This window comes from Orussus abietinus, unplaced genomic scaffold, assembly GCF_000612105.2.
Source record: "Orussus abietinus isolate OABI.00-Male unplaced genomic scaffold, Oabi_2.0 scaffold159, whole genome shotgun sequence".
NCBI lineage: Eukaryota > Metazoa > Arthropoda > Insecta > Hymenoptera > Orussidae > Orussus > Orussus abietinus.
Window position 1 is genome coordinate 8,322 of NW_019394354.1, and position 19,773 is coordinate 28,094.

The following is a 19,773-nucleotide window of genomic DNA, read 5'->3' on the forward strand; positions in this document are numbered from 1 at the left end:
CCCTCTTGTCATCTTTTTCTATGCCTTTCCCTCTTAACGGTGCAGTAGCCAGTCGGCTACTGTGACGCCGTGCCCTCGAGCATTAGGCGTCGTTACTCGGACGCTTTCTGAAAACTGGTACACCACGTTTCGACTATAAATCATCCCGAAACTTCTCGTTAACCGAGATCCTTGCGCCGGTATTTCTTTGAAATCTGCAGCCGATGGTTTGCTTCGCACCCTGAGAAAAACAGTTTTTCAGTTGAAAAACCGAATGGAATCCTACGATCAAATATATCCAAAGAAACGTCAGGAAGAGTAGACAAAATTCGTTTGAATCAACGATATCGTTTTATATTTTTCTTAATAAAATAATTGATTCTTGCGATTATGGATGGATTCAGGCAACTAATCTTTTTTCTCAGGGCAGCCTTGATCGGTCTCCAGATTTTCATTCGGAAATCCTGACGGGGGCACCGAGACAAAATTCATTGAAAAAATGAAATATTTAGTTAATTCAAAGAATAATTACTTGGTTGGAATAAACTCGATTAAATTGGACGCGACGTTCCTTCTTATCACAACCTGGGATGTAATCTTTGTATTAACAAGATATTTCTTTGGTTGGAATTTTTTTTTGAATTTTTTTTTTTTCCTAGCGCAAATGTAAAAATGGTAGCTCGTCTTACCTTCTGTTCTGGTACCACGTCTTGACCTGCGTGTCGGTCAGCTGCAGTTTGGCGGCCAATTCCATCCTGTCTTGAACGCTGAGGTACTTTTGTCGCTCGAAACTCTTCTCCAGAGTCTGCAGCTGATGGTCCGTGAACGCCGTGCGGGCTTTCCGCTGCTTCTTGCCCTGAGCCGAGCTCAGGGAGTTCGAAGACGATCCCTTGGGGTCGTCCCCCTTGTCACCTGCAAGCAAACCGGACGGTTTCTTTCACTTCCGGCGCACCTTCGCTGGCCGCGAAAAACAATCGATCGTACAATCGACCGTAGAACCCGAAGACATTTTCCGCGGTTATCCACGACCAAAAGAAATGCCAGAAGAAAAGGGAGTCCAGAAGTGGGTCGTAGATCTCTTTAACAATTTATACACCTAACACTTGGAGCGTAAACGGCGACTCGTCAATTATCGAGTGTCCCCTCAAAACTCAATCGAACCTCTCAATACACAGAGCCAAGTAACCATTTCAATTGAATTCATTTGTAATAGGTATTTAAAATGTAAAACACCATTTTCTATTTTAAATCGACTTTATTATAATAAAAATCAAATACATCCACGGTAATATATACGAGGTTTAATTATACATATGTACGCATGTCAATGTAGGGAGTGTGCAAATCAGTCTTAGAAGTCGCTGAACGATCCCCGGAGTCGTTAAGGTGAACTGAAACACCCTTCAAATCAGTCGATTCGAATACAACACTTTTTTTTTAAGGGTAAAAAACCAAAATGTCCGAAACTTTGACACATTACTCCTGATCATCTAAGAATTGTCCTGACACGTTCAAAATTTGGATTTTTGAAAAAAATTTTTTAACTCAGCCCAGACCAGAACCAAAATGGCGTCGAGCTCTCATATTTCGATCAGTATACAATTATCGAAGGCTCTGATATGAGAATCGAAAGGGTCAGGACAATTTTACGACAATTTAGAACACTCTGGTAATCGATAAACTAGCATTTGAACGGGATAAGGGCAAACAATGTGTTGTATGCGCTTCTATGCTAAAACGATGGTAATACGGGGTCTCGGAGTGAAAATTTAATTGACCTGGAAATCACAGATGGCGCAGGGTGTTCCTCTGCAGTCAATTAGGGCCCCAGGAAACAGGAATCCAGAGGATTTCTGGAGTTTTACTTCGATTTCTTGATAATTATTGTACGAAAACGACAGGCGGAATATGCCATTTGGTACAATACCCAATATAATTCGACACAGCTGTCAATATAAAAACGAACATCGGCAACATAGGCATTTAGAAAAATCTTCTTTATCGACGTCAATCAAGTTCCTCGACGTGTTTCACTTCACCTTAACGTTCAGTATAAAATTTCATCGGAATAAAAACGGCTCAAAGTACTCGAGTCGGAGTTCGGGGGCCCCGACACCCGGTTCCAGGCAGACTTGGTGGACCGCAACGTAACCGGAGACAATCGGACGGTTTTTCGAAGGGAAGAAGCGCGGGGAAAGAAAGGAAAAAAAAAATAACAGGAACGGGAGAAAAGTCCGAGAAAAGTGGGTTATAAATAAAAAGGAGTCCGATCCACGCGACCGGGAGCCGTCGGCGGGTCCTCGCGGTCCTTTTGTCCGGGCCGGGGCGAATCGATGCCGCGCGGACGGTTTTTGCGGGCCGCGGCGATCGCAGCGCTCGCGCGGCCCCCTCCGCGAGTCTTTTGTTCTCGCTCGGTCCCGCGCAGCCGAGGTGCGATTGGCCGGCCGCGATTGGGCCGCGCAGCCGCCGCGAATTACCCCGCGGGGGGTGGGACGCCCGAGGAGGCCGCTCGCGCAGGAGTTGCCGGCGAGCCGACGCCGAGTGCGCGCCGCGCACCCACACTCGCGCATCGCCCGGGGTGGCCGCGCGCGCGCCGCGGCTGCCGTAGTCGCGCTCCGCCAGCCAGACCGAGCGCTCCCTCCCCGCCACCGCCGAGAGACATCGATGGCTGCCTATCGATCGGACCTCGAGATGCGAGGCGGAGAATCCGGGGAGAAAGACCGGGAAACGCGCGCGGTTAAGGTGATGCGAAAGGGTTATTATATATATATATATATTTAAAACTTTTATTAAGACTGGGTGAACATGACAATCAAATTATTAGTAACTTCGACGCGTGATTATCGAGGTCCTAGTGAAGGTCTGGAAACTCGCGGAATTATAAATTTCGAAAGAATAATTTCTTCTTTTCTTTTTTTCAAACATGAAATGTAGTGAGTTTTAACACGATTACGTGTTGAAGTTTAAATTATTACACACAGTTTGGAGACATTTTTCATCAATATTTTGACGTTTTATAGGTATAGAATGGACCCTATCATAGCACCTTAAGCGGAATCCACTTCCCATGTCTACTCTGAGCAGAAAAAATTCATTGAACCAAAGAAATATTTCTTTGAATGGTACCTAAGAAATGTATTTTTGATTCGGAGAATAATTATTTGACTTAAATAAATTGTCACAATTCCAAAGAAATATTGCATCCGATTTATTCGCTTTTATGTCAATCAAATAATTATTCTTTGAATTAACAAAATATTTCTCAGGTTCAATACATTTTTTCAGCATACAAGGCGCGGTTTATTTTTTCTTCGTACTAATTACTCGCACTGATTTCAGGTTCAAATTGGTCCTGACCAGTTGGCATTCTCAAAAGTGAAGATGGACTTGAGGTTATGGTCGAAGAACTTGTAGTCTTGTATTTAAGAATACCCTATTTTTGTATTTGTATATTATTAATTATGATTGTCATGGATACTGTACACGTTCAACACGATTTTCTCACGATTGTGTCATGGTTGTCCGTTAGGAACTTCTTTTCCTTAGCTAATCCCCTTGTGTGCAAAATATGTATTATATCGGTAGGCGTCTTTCTACTTTGAGAAGAGCATAATTGCTACTCGAACCGTATTCCAAAGTGAATACTCCCAAAGTCCTCGGAGACGCGTTCGTACATAGAATGTGCATTTTCCCTTCTTTTTTCTCGCCCGCGATTTGCGGTTTATCGTGTACTCGAGCTGATCGGAGCCTCCCCTTGTCTTCCGGGATGCGTGACTTCGTCGCGATGCATTCGCATCATTAGATTGCCATCGATAGGGCAAATGGAAAAACGAACTCTCAGAAATACCTAGGTTTCGCGGTCGAGCGGGATCACGGAAAGAGAGTTTACCGTGCGTGATGTCTGCGAAATAAAAAATAGTTACAGTTTGTTTCTTGCTGCAGAGTCGAACGCGTACACCCTATTTCGCGACTAGGACATTGCCACTTAAAGAACGTAACCACTGCAAAATTTCAAACTTTATTTTTAAGGCATAGAAAAAATTGAAAATTAATCGAAGAATGTAGTCACGTCGCCCATATATTCACCATATTCTAAGGTTGAACCGAGAAAAACTTAATCTATTCAATGAAATACGTATCTGCATGTCTGCAGTTCCGTATCTCGGCCAGGTCTCCGAATTTGGAGGTTAACTGGAAGGAAGCCGACTCCCCCGGGAGGCGGAAAGAGCGCCCGTTGTCGCGGGCTCATCGATTGGAACGGTCGGTCGGTCGGTGGGTGGCAGAAAGCCCCAGGATCGAGTTAACCCGGGCGAAAGCGCGGCTTTTAGCCCCCGTTTGATCGGCCAGATTCGCTCGAACGGTCCCGCGCCGGCGCCATCTTGCAAAATGGCCGCCGGGCCGGGCCGGGCGGGGCGGCGGAAGCTCGGGAAGCGGCGCGCAGGTCGGCAAACTAAATTTACTATGTGATACACTTAGAGGAGTCCCGCCGCCGGCGCAGTCCTCTTTTTCGGACACTTCCAAGACGTTAGGCGAAACTTTTTCCCCGAGTTTCCGTCTGCGACCGGCTTTTGAGTAACTCGAGTACCGCCCCCTACCCCTGAGCATGTACGTCGGCCATGTAGCGGCCCATGTACGACCGGAGAGGATCCACTCTTCTTTCGTCCCTCTTCCTCCTCTTGCGTCCCCCGGGACCCGCCTCGACGTTTCGTACCCCAAATCGGAAACGTCGAGCGGCGCTCCTCGCTCCGGTGGCGCCTCTGTCGGAGATCGACGCAAACCGACCCTTTACAGTACTTACGCGGAGAAAAATAAGAGCCTTAAGGTGAAGTGAAACATCCTTCAAATCAGTCGATTCGAATACAACACTTTTTTTTTAAGGGTAAAAAACCAAAACGTCCGAAACTTTGACACATCACTCCTGATCATCTAAGAATTGTCCTGACACATTTAAAATTTGGATTTTTCAAACAAATTTTTTAACTCAGTCCAGACCAGAACCAAAATGGCGTCGAGCTCTCATATTTCGATCGATATACAATTATCGAAGGCTCTGATATGAGAATCGAAAGGATCAGGACAATTTTACGACAATTTAGAACACTCTGGTAATCGATAAACTCGCATTTGAACGGGATAAAGGCAAAAAAAAGTGTTGTATGCGCTTCTATGCTGAAACGATGGGAATAGGAGGTCTCGGAGTGAATATTTAATTGACCTGGAAATCACAGATGGCGCAGGGGGTCCCTCTGCAGTCAGTTAGGGCCCCGGAACGCATGAATCCAGAGGATTTCTGGAGTTTTATTTCGATTTCTTGACATTTATTGTACGAAAACGACAGGTGGAGTATGCCATTTGGTACAATATCCAATATAATTCGACCCAGCTGTCAATATAAAAACGAACGTCGGCAACGTAGGCATTTAGAAAAATCTTCTTTATCGACGTCGATCAAGTTCCTCGACGTGTTTCACTTCACCTTAAAGTTACCGGTCTATCTATTGGAAATTGTTCCCAATACCGTTAAAAACTATTCCACTAACGAATTAATCCAGTTGATTCTACTTCCTTACGTGTACAATTTGCGGAAACATTTCCGCAAGAGTCGACCGCCATCTTAGCTGAAAATGTCCATTAATATTAACTTAGAAACTGGTAAATTTAAGGCGTTACAAAATTATAGGTGCAACGAAAAATATCCGTAGACGTTACGGATTCAGTCCGTTCGGTTCGTATTTACTTTTTAAGAAGGATTACAAATATTTTTAAGCGTTGCAAACCCTTCCAAATAGTTATATATCATTGTTATAGATATTTATCCGTAATTTTCCCAGCTTTGAGGAACGAAAGCTTTGGATCGTAACGCTAACGGAAATAATCCGCTGTCCTTATTTCAACGTATAAAGTCCGTACATTTGATAGATCTTATTTCTAGATTCTTTTTTCAGATATAAACACGTCTCGGTATTAACGATGTCGCGATGTTTTCGACGGGATGTTTATCCAGCAATTATGCCCGGCGTAATTAGTGGCAAGATGGCGGCGGTGACGCGGACGTTCCGCGGCGGAGCCCCTCCTGGGGGACGATAATGCCGGCGGATCGTAAAAATGAGAATATAAAACTTTCGCAAAGCGTTGCTTTGGTTTTACGGCGTGCGGAGATGGGGCCGTGGAGTCTCCATTGTGGCCTCGCGATTTTATTTGCTTATTACTTTATTCCGCCCCGAGTACACGGCCCGTAAGTGGCCACGCATCCGAACGCGACTGCACGAAGATGCACTCGCTTGCATAAACCGCGTTGCGGGTTTAGCTCCCGAGAGAACGTCGGTTTAATGCACTAGTATATACATCGATATACATATTTCACGTCAATGTCTTAACCAGTTAACTGTGATTGACGAGTATACTCGTCATGGAGAAGTGGCACGATTTTGTGTATCGACGAGTATACTCGTCATGCGTATAAAGTAGGGACCAATGGCTATTTAAATTTTAATTTTTGAGAAAAGCAAAACATATTCTCAAATTTCAAGATCTTTCGAATATTTTGAGGCCAGGCCGGAATAAAAGAAACGAATAAAAAATATATATAATTTGAGATAAACTCATGCGCCCCGTATGCACCGGCTGAAACAGCTTGCCATCTATTAGATATTATTTGTTTGAATTCATATATAGTATACTCGTCATGCGTATAAAGTAGGGACCAATGGCTATTTAAATTTTAATTTTTGAGAAAAGCAAAACATATTCTCAAATTTCAAGATCTTTGAGGCCAGGCCGGAATAAAAGAAACGAATAAAAAATATATATAATTTGAGATAAACTCATGCGCCCCGTATGCACCGGCTGAAACAGCTTGCCATCTATTAGATATTATTTGTTTGAATTCATATATATTATACAAAAAAAAAATAATGGAACGTTATCGCGAATGAATTTTTTGCTGGAATTTGTTGAGGACACTATTGCATCATATCCAATAACCCGGGAAAAATTGACACAAACTCGGCCATCTAGGCCTAATGTAACACAATTACTCGGGAATCATGTTCTGGATCATATACCCAGAACTTCGAACACAAAAAATCCTACCCGAAGGTGTGCACGTTGTTATAAACGCAAGATCAGGAAAGAATCCCGTTACTGGTGTTCCATTTGCAAAGTCCCATTATGTGTAATACCCTGTTTTGCCGAATACCACGCCACGGCAGGAATTTAAATTCTTGCTATCGTATGCATTTAATTTCTCTTGCGTTTTTCGTCTAATAAGTTTGTAATATATGTTTAAGTTAACCAGATAAATATACATTGGTAATAAAAGTGTCAATTTTATAAAATAAACCCATCTTTTTGATCCAGTATCTTAACAGCGACACTTACTCTGTGATTGACGAGTATACTCGTCATCGCTCGATTTCGGCAACACGTAGGGTAAGTCCGGGATATATGGACCACCGGTATAGACGGACTAGTCGAATATTTGGCTGGTGTGTCACAGCAGCGCTGCAGTCGTTATCTGAAGTTGTTCTTTTTGAGTAGACGGAACCACGCTTAGTTTTGCTCATGAGTTTCATGCGTATTTTAGAAGAAAACTTTGTTTATTTCTTTTGGTGAGTTGACAAATCTTTTATACTGGATTTATTTGATATGTGGTTAAGTTAGTTTAAATGATTTCGACGTAAGATCAATCCTATAACTCAAGTGTATACTTGAGTACAATCTTGACCTAAAATGGCATGCCGGTAGCGTTGTTTGTCTGGACGGGAAACTGGTCCATCTATCCCCGATAATTGGGATAGATGGACTACTTGAAAAAACCTGGGATAGGCGGACCATATCTCCTATTAGGGCTTTACTTTCTATATAAATGGATATATGGATGAATGGATGGATGGATGTGAATATAAATCAGACTATCTATATTTTCTAAGTATATTAAGTATCAAATTTACTTATCCTTTTTCAAATAGTTTATAACTCTATACTAATCACTTTTCAAGCAGTTTATAACTTTATACTTTGAATTAAATAATGTTTATACCTTTGATAACATGTATTTCTTGCGTTACACCCTGATTTAGTAACGTATACCAGAGGTCCATCAATCCCTAGGAAGTGGTCCCTCTAACCCGAGTACCCCCGGGATAGATGAACTACCGAGTAAAAAAAAGAAAAAATCATAACTTCAAGTGTGATTAGTGTAACAGCTGGAGAAGTGCTTACAATTGTTCAAGGTCATATATACATATTATAAAAAAATATACCAAATCCTAGACATTGCGAAGTTTCAGAAAAAATGACTTTAAAAAAACATGGTCCAACTATCCCGGACTTACCCTATAGGTGCGCGCTCGCAAAACGGGGCGCCACAGCTAACTGGTTAACTCCGGTCCCGATTAAGTGCGAAGGGAAGCTTCGACTTTATACGCTGCAGCGGCGGTCGAGGAAAGTGAGGTTAGGTTTGCTTCGGTTTATCCGAACAAACTGCGGCGCAATACCCATCACAGAATTAACACTATTTCTACCAAAGGTGTTCTTCGACACCTTTTAAAATTTTAACTTGAAATTATTTTCAAAGTTTAATAATTTTTTCTCAATTACTGTTTTGAGTTTTCGTATGATAATTTTTAAATTTATTTACCGGTATCATTTTCCTACAGCTCATTAAAACCTTTTCGTCGAAATGGGTATACACAAAATCGTGGTAGAAATAGTGTTAAGATAAAGTGAAACACCTCGAGGAACTTGATCGACGTCGATAAAAAAGATTTTTCCAAATACCTACATTGCCGACGTTCGTTTTTATAGTGACAGCTGGGTCGAATTATATTGGGTATTGTACCAAATGGCATACTCCACCTGTCGTTTTCGTACAATAATGACAAAGAAATCGAAGTAAAACTCCAGAAATCCTCTGGATTCATGCTTTCTGGGGCCCTAATTGACTGAGGGACCCCCTGCGCCACCTGTGATTTCAAGGGCAATTAAATTTTCATTCCGAGACCTCGTATTCCCATCGTTTTGGCATAGAAGCGCATAAAACACTTTTTTTGCCTTTGTCCCGTTCAAATGCGAGTTTATCGATTACCAGAGTGTTCTAAATCGTCGTCAAATTGTCCTGACCCTTTCGTTTCTCATATCAGAGCCTTCGAAAATTGTATATCGATCGAAATATGAAAGCTTGACGGCATTTTGGTTCTGGTCTGAGCTAAGTTAAAAAATCTTTTCCAAAAATCCAAATTTTCAATGTCAGGACAATTCTTAGATGATCAGGAGTGACGTGTCAAAGTTTCGGACAGTTTGGTCCAATACCCTTAAAAGAAAGTGTTGTATTAGAATCGACTGATTTGAGCGGGGGTTTCACTTCACCTTAAGGGGTTACACCACTTTGACCCACCCAAAAATTACGGTTTTTCAAGAATTTTTTTTTAAGAATTAAAACGTTTTTATCCAAATTAAAGTACAGTACGGCATTACACAACTATTAAACAACAAAATATTTTTTTTGTATTTTTTTTATTTACAAAAATGGCGGCTTGAAAAGCGATTTACCGGAGCGCTGCGAAAATCGATGATCGTGCGGTGGGCACGATAACTTAGTCCAGGTTTAAGCTAGATCAATGAACGAAAAGGAATTAGTTTCTGTAGCTCAAAAGCTAGCAAAATACGTAACCGTTTTCAAAAATATGCATTTTTCACAAAATGGGATCGATTTGAAAGGAAAGATACGTATTTTGCCCTAAATTTCGGTAATTAATGTTGCATAAAAAACGCGGTATTAGAATCAACTGATTTGAACGGGGGTTTCACTTCACCTTAAGTCGCAAATACACAGAAAAATATTCGCTTCGATCAACAGACTGTCCATTAATTCAACCATTTAACGTGGTTATTACATGGACAATAAAATATATTTAGTTGACACGAGTAAATCCTTTCGTTAAGCATTTTTGACCGCAACTAACCCCTGTAGCAGATCTTATCAAACATTAAGGCAACTTGATACGATTATCGTAGATGAATTTTATTTTATCGACGTCGAGTGAATTTCTCAACGCCTTTCTTATCACCTTAAAATATATGTCCACGTGTTAGGGACTCGTTAGGTCCAATTCGCACCGACGTGGACGACGAAATGACATTTCGATTATTTCTGGAGTGTTTCGGGGGGGAGGAAAAAAATTCCTGTCACACCCTCTCGTTTGGCCGTGTTCGTTCTCACCCTCTTGTGTTGTATATACAGGGGCGGTTGCCCCGTGGGGTAGAATCTGACCCCGGGGTATTGTGTTACCGCGTCGCCACCTTTGGGGGAGAAAACACCGGGGATAATGTTATGGGCCAACGTTTTATTACCAACCCACTCCATTTACAGCCACCCGGGGAGCCAATCGAGACGATCTCGAAAGCAAACTCGAATTAGAGTTAGATGGATCGTATTTAATTTACAGAAATATTAATCAAATAAAGTTATATACTCTAGAGCCATCATTGAATTGAACGCGTCACCCATATCTCATGTATAAATAAAATATAAATAATATCCAAAACTGTTAACAGTGGCAAGGACAAAAGATCTAATCGACCCAAGAATTACTTGTTTCTAAAGAGGGATTTTTTTTCAAAGCACAAAGTCGCAAATTCATACTAGTTAAAATTTACTCCACTACGCCATTGAAGTTCGCTCTTTATATATTTTAGGTTAGGTATTAAGAATTCTTTGGGTTTGAATAATTATATAACAGGCATATAATTTCTGGGTTGTCGGTTGATGTAGAGTAAAACATGGTGGTTCATAATTCTCAAATTTTACGTATAATCTATTTTCCTTTTGATGTTAACCCTTATCACTCCAACCGGCAGTAATGCTGCCAACTTCTTGTACTCTTCTAATATTCTTCGAGTGATAAGGGCTAACCCTAGATTTAGGGGACGCGTCGTTTTGACACATTTTTTTGCGAATTTCACGAGAAAAATGACAAATACCGTTCGCATTGTTCTTTATCCACGTGTACTGACTTTTATCCACTTAATGAGGGAAATATACATCGAGGTTGATCTTCAAAAAGTGTTTGTAATATTGAAATTTTAAATTGTTTAATTAAGAAAATGTATGGTTTCGTTCGTGCGTCAAATTGACGGGGGCTCGATTAATTATAAAACAAGTATATAATTTCTGTGTTGCCGATTTATGTGGAGTAGGAAATTATAATATCTAATGAGATAATTCCGTCTTCTCGGCGATCAAGAACTATTGAGTACGAGGTAGAGTTAAAAAACGCGTAGTTAGAAGAAAAAAAAAAATCGACAAGGCATATCGGGTGTCGACGATATAACGATCTGTTTTAATCACGGATGACGAGCTACGCGTCGCGAGGAAACTTTATAGGGAAACATTCAATCGCTAGTGACTGTCATATCGGATTATACTCTGCTCAAGGTGTCCGTATGGAGAAGGTGCACAGTTGCGTTTCTTGGATTTCACTTGTGCATTCCTTTCCGTCAGAGAACGACGATAGGTATTACCTAGGGAGGCATACGAGGGGACTTAACCTCGAAAGTCGTTTCGCTAAAGAGAGGAAGAAATAATACGCTTATTCCTTATCCAATTACCTGTCCAAGTGGCAGAGAAAAAAAGGCCACGAACACGTATATGGAAACGTGTCTTAGACGCGGTAAAAAAGAAAGGGGAAAAAAAAGTTAAAACTAACCGGCAATCGAGACGCGGGGAAATTTGTCGTCGGCCTTAAAGATCGCGATGCGGTTACTTGGATATATGTACTAATGCGGGGCAAAAGGACAAGTACTGGAGTGAAATGGATACCGAGAATCGGATTTTTAGGTCGTACAACTCCAGTGGGAATATTCTAAAGACTCCGAGTGAATTCCTGTCTTGACATACCCCACTTCGTTTCATAGCGATGATTTATCATGTCTTACGACTCATTTTCACTGACTTTCGCGGATAGTAATGGTTATCTCGTAGGGATGAATATTGGAAATAGTACTTTAATTCATGGTAAATGCACCTATCGTTAGAATTTTCATTAAATTACTGATATTTTAGCGTTTCCCCCAGATATCTATTCTTCGTATGGTATGCGCGCCGCCATCTTGGATTTTGCCCCCATTTTCGATACTACACGCAAACGAATATATTTGAATTTTTAGCAAAGGAGGGCATTGCCGAAAAAGTACTGCATTTGCTACAGGGATAATCGCAACAACGACAAAAATGTTGCTGGTCCATTTTTAAGGGTTTAGGTTTTTTGCGACACAGACTCCGAGTGAATTCCTGTCTTGACATACCCCACTTCGTTTCATAGCGATGATTTATCATGTCTTACGACTCATTTTCACTAACTTTCGCGGATAGTAATGGCTATCGTAGGGATGAATATTAGGAATAGTACTTTAATTCAAGGTGAATGCACCTATCGTTAGAATTTTCATTAAATTACTGATATTTTAGCGTTTCCCCCAGATATCTGTTCTTCGTATGGTACGCGCGCCGCCATCTTGGATTTTGCCCCCATTTTCGATACTACACGCAAACGAATATATTTGAATTTTTAGCAAAGGACAGCATTGCCGAAAAAGTATCGCACTTGCTACAGGGATAATCGCAACAACGACAAAAATGTTGCTGGTCCATTTTTAAGGGTTTACGTTTTTTTGCGACACAGACTCCGAATGAATTCTTGTTTTGACATACCCCACTTCGTTTCATAGCGATGATTTATCATGTCTTACGACTCATTTTCACTGACTTTCGCGGATAGTAATGGTTATCTCGTAGGGATGAATATTGGGAATAGTACTTTAATTCATGGTGAATGCACCTATCGTTAGAATTATTATTAAATTACTGATATTTTAGCGTTTCCCCCCAGATATCTGTTCTTCGTATGGTACGCGCGCCGCCATCTTGGATTTTGCCCAGATTTCCGAAAATTGAAAAAGCATTGCCGAAAAAGTATTGCACTTGCTACAGAGATAATCGCAACGACAAAAATGTTGCTGGTCCATTGGTAAGGGTTTACGTTTTTTGCCACAAGTCAAATATTTCGTTACGACTGTGAAATTCTTTCTTCTGCGTGTGGGAAGTTTCAAGGATATCGCGAATTTAATTCCTATAAAGGATTGTATATAATGGGTGAAATCGTTTTCCGGCTGATTTTTAAGCTCAGGCAGTTGTCTAAGTGGATATCGGATTATTCGAAACATGTCTTTTGTAGTAATAACTGAGTTTCCTTGGGTTCCCCCAGCTTTGGTCTCGAGAGAATCGGCCAGTAAGAACGGAAACGAGAGTCTAATTCGATTGGGGCAAGAAATGCCCCTCCGGCGGGTGCCAAGAAGTCGATGTCGGGGGTGGGCAAGGGAAAGAAGTCGAAAAATAATGAAAGGGACGAGACGGGCTAAGTGCTCGATAGCAAGAAGCTTAATTCGAGGGCAGATCGGATCCAATTTGTCGCGGACCTGGAAAGGTACGCGCGTTTACGCGGCCTCGGTTTTACAGGTTCTAACCTAAAAATTCCACCCTCCCCGAATAATTTATATCCTATCTCTATCTCGAAATAATTTTAAGCCATTCCGAGGTACCTAGACAAAAGCAACATCAACGGAACGATGGAAAAAGTACCCCTCAATTGTCTAAATCGTATTAATTTTATTCTTTCTTGTCCATGCAATTGAAAAAGCGTCGTTCAACAGAATATTTGATAGAAAAGATTATACAAATTCATAATCGACTATTTTTCCAGGATTTCCAATTTTTCAGAAGGTTGTAGTTATCCTATTTGAGGTTAGGCGTCATCTCGTCCAGTACTTCGATTCGCCAAATTGTCTAATGTAGGAGATTATAAAAGTTCATAGTCGAGAAAATTTTTCCAGGATTTCGAATTTTTCGGAAGGTCGCAATTATCCTATTTTGAGGTTAGGCATCACCTCGTCCAGTACTTCGATTCGCCAAATTGTCCAATGTAGGAGATTATAAAAATTCATAGTCGAGAGAATTTTTCCAGGATTTAGAATTTTCGGAAGGTCGCAATTTTTCTATTTTGAGGTTAGGCGTCATCTCGTCCAGTACTTCGATTCGCCAAATTGTCTAATGTAAGAGATTATAAAAATTCATAGTCGGGAGAATTTTTCCAGGATTTAGAATTTTTTAGAAGGTCGCAATTATCCTATTTTGAGGTTAGGCGTCACCTCGTCCAGTACTTCGATTCGCCAAATTGTCTAATGTAGGAGATTATAAAAATTCATAGTCGAGAATTTTTCCAGGATTTCGAATTTTTCGGAAGGTCGCAATTTTCCTATTTTGAGGTTAGGCGTCATCTCGTCCAGTACTTCGATTCGCCAAATTGTCCAATGTAGGAGATTATAAAAATTCATGGTCGAGAGAATTTTTCCAGCATTTCGAATTTTTCGGAAGGTCGCAATTATCCTATTTTGAGGTTAGGCGTCATCTCGGTCGGTCCCGGGGCGCGTGCACGCCCAATGTCGCACGGCCAATTTACCGGGCCGGTCGCGTGGGCGTGGAGATTAAGGCGAGGTGAGATCCGATCTGGCAGGCGGGTGTGGAGGGTACAAAAGGAAATTTGCCTATCGGTCACGCGGCCGCCGGGCGATCGAGGCTCCGCCGCCGAAACGGGCGGCGATTAATCGAAACGATCCCGACACGAAGGCGCGCAGCGCGCGGAGTCGCGGAGACTCGCGCGGATCGGCCGGACATTAAGGCGGCGACTCGGTCACGCGAAACTCGTGTTAGAGACTGGCCGAGTAGCCCCGGGCTCCTCAGTGCCATCTACGCGTCGAGGGTCGCGCAATTTCCGCCCGAGGGCCCCTTTTTCCTTCCGACGACCTTAAAACGGCCTTTAGCCTGTCCGGCCGCTAATGGCGACCACCGCCGCCCGCCAAGTGATTTTATACGTGCGAGTGGTTTTTAAACATGATCATCGGTAACGTCATTTATATCCAGGGTCGATAAACCCCATTTCTTTTGAAAACTTAAAAATCTTCGATTTTAAAGAAATCAAGGTTTTTAGAATTATTCTAATTGTTCAAATAAGCGCGTCATTTAAAAGGTTAGGTTACATCGGTAACAGGGTTTACGAAAACCGTTATTTCTTTTGAAAAAAAAAAAAATCACAAATCATTCATTCAGTAGAGGGCTCGTCAGTTGCACTTTGTGTTGACAATGCTTACAAGGAAGGTACCTGAGGTGTCCCCCTCCGATTTTGTTCATTTTTAAATATGTTACAGACGACTAAAATGTAAGGGACCCGTGTTTTTTTTTATCGGCGGATAAACACTTTTAGGGGGTGAAATCAGGCTTCAAAGTTGGCCGTGCAAGGGGGTGAGTTGGCTGTTTCATATAGAAGTACTCAACCGATTTTCATGAAACAACCGTTAAAATGTAGGAAATGAAGAATTATGAAACATGCATTTGGAATTTTTCGAAAAAATTCATTTTTAAGGGGTGAGCCACCCCTTTGAATACTTCTTTTACCCCTTACGCGAGCAGTGATTCCTCTATCCAAATGAAAGTTGGTTAATTTCCAGACCAGAACAATACAAAAAAAGTTTCATTAGAATAAAACTATTACTGCTCGCATAAGGGGTAAAAGAAGTATTCAAAGGGGTGGCTCACCCCTTAAAAATGAATTTTTTCGAAAAATTCCAAATGCATGTTTCATAATTCTTCATTTCCTACATTTTGACGGTTGTTTCATGAAAATCGGTTGAGTACTTCTATATGAAACAGCCAACTCACCTCCTTGCACGGCCAACTTTGAAGCTTGATTTCACCCCCTAAAAGTGTTTATCCGCCGATAAAAAAAAACATGGGTCCTTTAGATTTTAGTCCTCTATAACATATTTAAAAATGAACAAAATCGGAGGGGGACACCTCAGGTACCTTCCTTGTTAGAATGGAATCACGGTAGGACCTGGACTGTTAAAAATCAGTTGATTAATATCGATAATTTTAATAAGACGATTGAAATCGATTCAACTTAGCTTGTGTCGTGCAGGCTGATCCGAGTACTAATGTTCCTGGCATCAGCTGGTGGACAAGCGACTTGACAAGCTGCTTTTAAATATACTCTCGAGGAATATTCCTCATCTGTAGCGATTCCAAGATACATAATCAGCGTTTCTTCGACCGCGTAACGCATTTCCATTCAACACTAATTAAATATCTGCTAATTAACCGTGCACCGGTAAGTTATCCAATGTGTCGAGCTAATAGCTTCGACGACGTGTCTCCCAGAGATTAAGGTGAAGTGAAACCCCCTTCAAATCAGTCGATTCGAATACAACACTTTTTTTTAAGGGTATTAGACCAAACTGTCCGAAACTTTGAAAGTGGACTGGCATTAAGGTGAAGTGAAACCCCCTTCAAATCAGTCGATTCGAATACAACACTTTTTTTTAAGGGTATTAGACCAAACTGTCCGAAACTTTGACACATCACTTCTGATCATCTAAGAATTGTCCTGACACATTCATCATTTGGATTTTTTAACAAAATTTTTGAACTCTGCTCAGACCAGAACCAAAATGGCGTCGAGCTCTCATATTTCGATCGATATACAATTATCGAAGGCTCTGATATGAGAATCGAAAGGGTCAGGACAATTTTACGACAATTTAGAACACTCTGGTAGTCGATAAACTGGCATTTGAACGAGATAAAGGCAAAAAAAAGTGTTGTATACGCTTCTATGCTAAAAGGATGGTAATTCGAGGTCTCGGAGTGGAAATTTAATTGACCTGGAAATCACAGATGGCGCAGGGGGTGCCTCTGCAGTCAATTAGGGCCCCAGAAAGCATGAATCCAGAGGATTTCTGGAGTTTTACTTCGATTTCTTTATAATTATTGTACGAAAACGACAGGTGGAGTATGCCATTTGGTACAATACCCAATATAATTCGATCCAGCTGTCAATATAAAAACGAACGTCGACAACGTAGGCATTTAGAAAAATCTTCTTTATTGACGTTGATCAAGTTCCTCGCCGTGTTTCACTTCACCTTAATACATTTTACGCCATGAAATAGAACTGATCCCTACGTCGAATACTCAAAATAAATTGTTACAATTACGAATAAATGTTGCATCTAACTTATTTCAGTAATATAATTATTCTCGGAATTAACGAAACATTTCGTTGGTTAAATGAAATCATTTTTTCTCAGGGTAAATCCTTATATAGGTATGTAATAAGGTTGTCGTAACCGACGTACGTAGTCAGTGATCGATGATCGAAAACGTGATTATAGTCGGCATGCTTACATATATCGATGTACCAGATGGTTCGATTTAGCCGTCAACCGCGAATTGGCATCAACGCGAGTTTAATACCGAGCGGTGCAGTTAAGCGCGTTGTCGAGAGAGGTCAGCACTGTTCAACGGCGAGCCTGGGAGGTTAAGCGGCTTTGCCATCTAGAATCTCGTTACACCCGCGGGTGTTGAAAAACCAACCGTATGAAACCCGACGAGGCCCGCTTGGAGTAATACACGTGCGCGCTTCTGACATTTCCCAGGAGAAGACCGCTAATTTCTCGTAAAAGGGAGAACGGACCCATTGTCCGCGAACGCAGAAAACTATCTGGTTGAATAAATAGAATCTTTTTTTTTTTTGGTTCAGTCATGGAGTATGATCGTGGACCACCAAATATTTCGTCGAGATGACTATATTCTTTGGTTGATAACGCGTAGTTGATCGCGTCAAATGTTAAGATAATGTGAAAGGATCATTCTATATACATAGAGCACAAAAATATTTATATAACTTTTCTCACAATGGGATGCAACGAACGGATGGAAATGTCGGCATCTAATTATCGAGGCTCTAAGAAAGAAAGTGGTGCTCACAAAACTTCATTTAAAAAAAAAATTTTTTTTATTTACCCTAGACTAGTACTAAAATCACATTTTTTTTTCGCGTAAAAGGGAGAACGCACCCATTGTCCGCGAACGCAGAAAACTATCTGGTTGAATAAATAGAATCTTTTTTTTTTTTTGGTTCAGCCATGGAGTATGATCGTGGACCACCAAATATTTCGTCGAGATGACTATATTCTTTGGTTGATAACGCGTGGTTGATCGCTTCAAATGTTGAGGTGATGTGAAAGGGTCATTGTATATATGTTACCGTGAATGACCGAAATTGGAGAATGTCGACTTTCATCGGTGAATGTCAACAGATACGAAATACGTCGGTGAAAGGTCGAATATTTCATTATATTGTTGTACATTCGGAAAAAGCACATTTTTTTTTTTGTGAAAAATGAAATTTCACGAGCGCCGCGTTCTTCCTTAGGGCCTCCATAATCACGTGCTGAAAGTTTCAAATGATTCTGTACGCCCAGTTTAGAGAGAAGCTTCATAATTATTTTAACGTTATATATGTATAGAATGATCCTTTGATATTACTTTAAATGAATCAAATTTTTCTTTATCTACATGCGTGAGCAGATTTTCATGGATTTTTCAAGCATCCTCCGTTGGTCACGGTTTCGCTCCTGCGATGCTATCAGGGACTCGCGATTAACATTTTTCAGGTGATTGCCTCGCTTCCGAGTGAAATTGTCGAGATTGTTATTAACGAGGTAAGGATTAATTGCGCGGGAGGAAATGCTGTCTTTATTCAAGATAATTGTAATTCTTGGAGATACGAAGCGAGGTGTTATCTCGCGCCGATAGCAACGAGAGATTTATTTATAGGCTGGAAATATATGGTGATTAGAATAAACACAATTGGATATTTATTTATCCCGGTTGGCCAAAGGGTGAATTAATTTGTAGGGGCCAATTAATTAGTACAGTTGGGAAGAATTTTTTTAATAAAGTGGTTATCGTTGTTTCTGGTATTAATAGTACGGCGGAAGAGGTAAGTTAATGCGAATGTAAAATTGTTGTTGCTTTCGGCGGTGTATGAAATGAACCGAGGATGTAAAATTCCCATTAAACAAGAGTTGCTCGAGCTTGAAATTCATTTACTGGCCGTGTAAAGTGGCAGACCACAGAAAGGATCATTTTTGACGGGTCGACGTAGTCCGTTAATGACTTCGATTGAGGCGTTTAATAGCGATTTCAAATAGAATACACAAATGAACGTGCATATATTCCGGGTTATCGATTAAACATTCAGCGTGGGACGCGGCCAACAAAATTATCTTTTCAGGGAATATCTGCCATCGGCTTTCCCGATTACGGGAGGATTCACGAATAATTGAACTCACTTAACGTTTCGCACTCTCACGGGAACTCTTTTAAACTCTTTGACTTTTGCAATAGAAAAAAAGTAAGCGGAACATCTTGGGGAATTTTTTTTTCTGCGGTATAACACCTCCACGTGTACCGACTTGACGGCGGACAAAGTGTAAATGTAAACGGTAGTAATGGCTAATAAATGTCGGCAAACACCGTTGAGCAATAATGACGGTGCGTTCGCTCGAGCCCTGACTCGACGTTCAGAAAAAGAAGAAAGAAGGAAGAAAAAAGAAAAGGAAACATTGGTCAACGTATGTGGTGTAAGCGAAACTTTAGACACGCGATATGTACACCCACGATCCCGCAAGTCCTCGTTATCGTTATCCGGCCCGACGAGATCCGTTCAAACAAGAACTGTCATCAAAGGAAGGTGAATCCACCTTGAGGAAGATTTGTCGAGGCATATATCAAATTGAAAAAGTGAAGAAAAATGCCCATCCGATCGACAAGATATCCCACGCAAGTGGCAGAAAAATTGCATCATGTCACCTAGGAAATTTTCACCCGTGCGTTAA

The 19,773-nt window shown here is 41.1% G+C and overlaps 1 protein-coding gene across 1 annotated transcript in view; it reads right to left on the minus strand.

Moving 5' to 3' along the window:
- Positions 1-664: 664 nt before the first annotated feature.
- LOC105697453 (homeobox protein B-H1-like) overlaps positions 665-19,773 on the minus strand; it is a 28,126-nt gene continuing 9,017 nt past the window's right edge. Inside the window, exon 2 of the mRNA XM_023431977.1 lies at positions 665-891. Within this exon, the coding sequence (XP_023287745.1) occupies positions 665-891 (227 nt within the window). The remainder of the gene's footprint in view (positions 892-19,773) is intronic.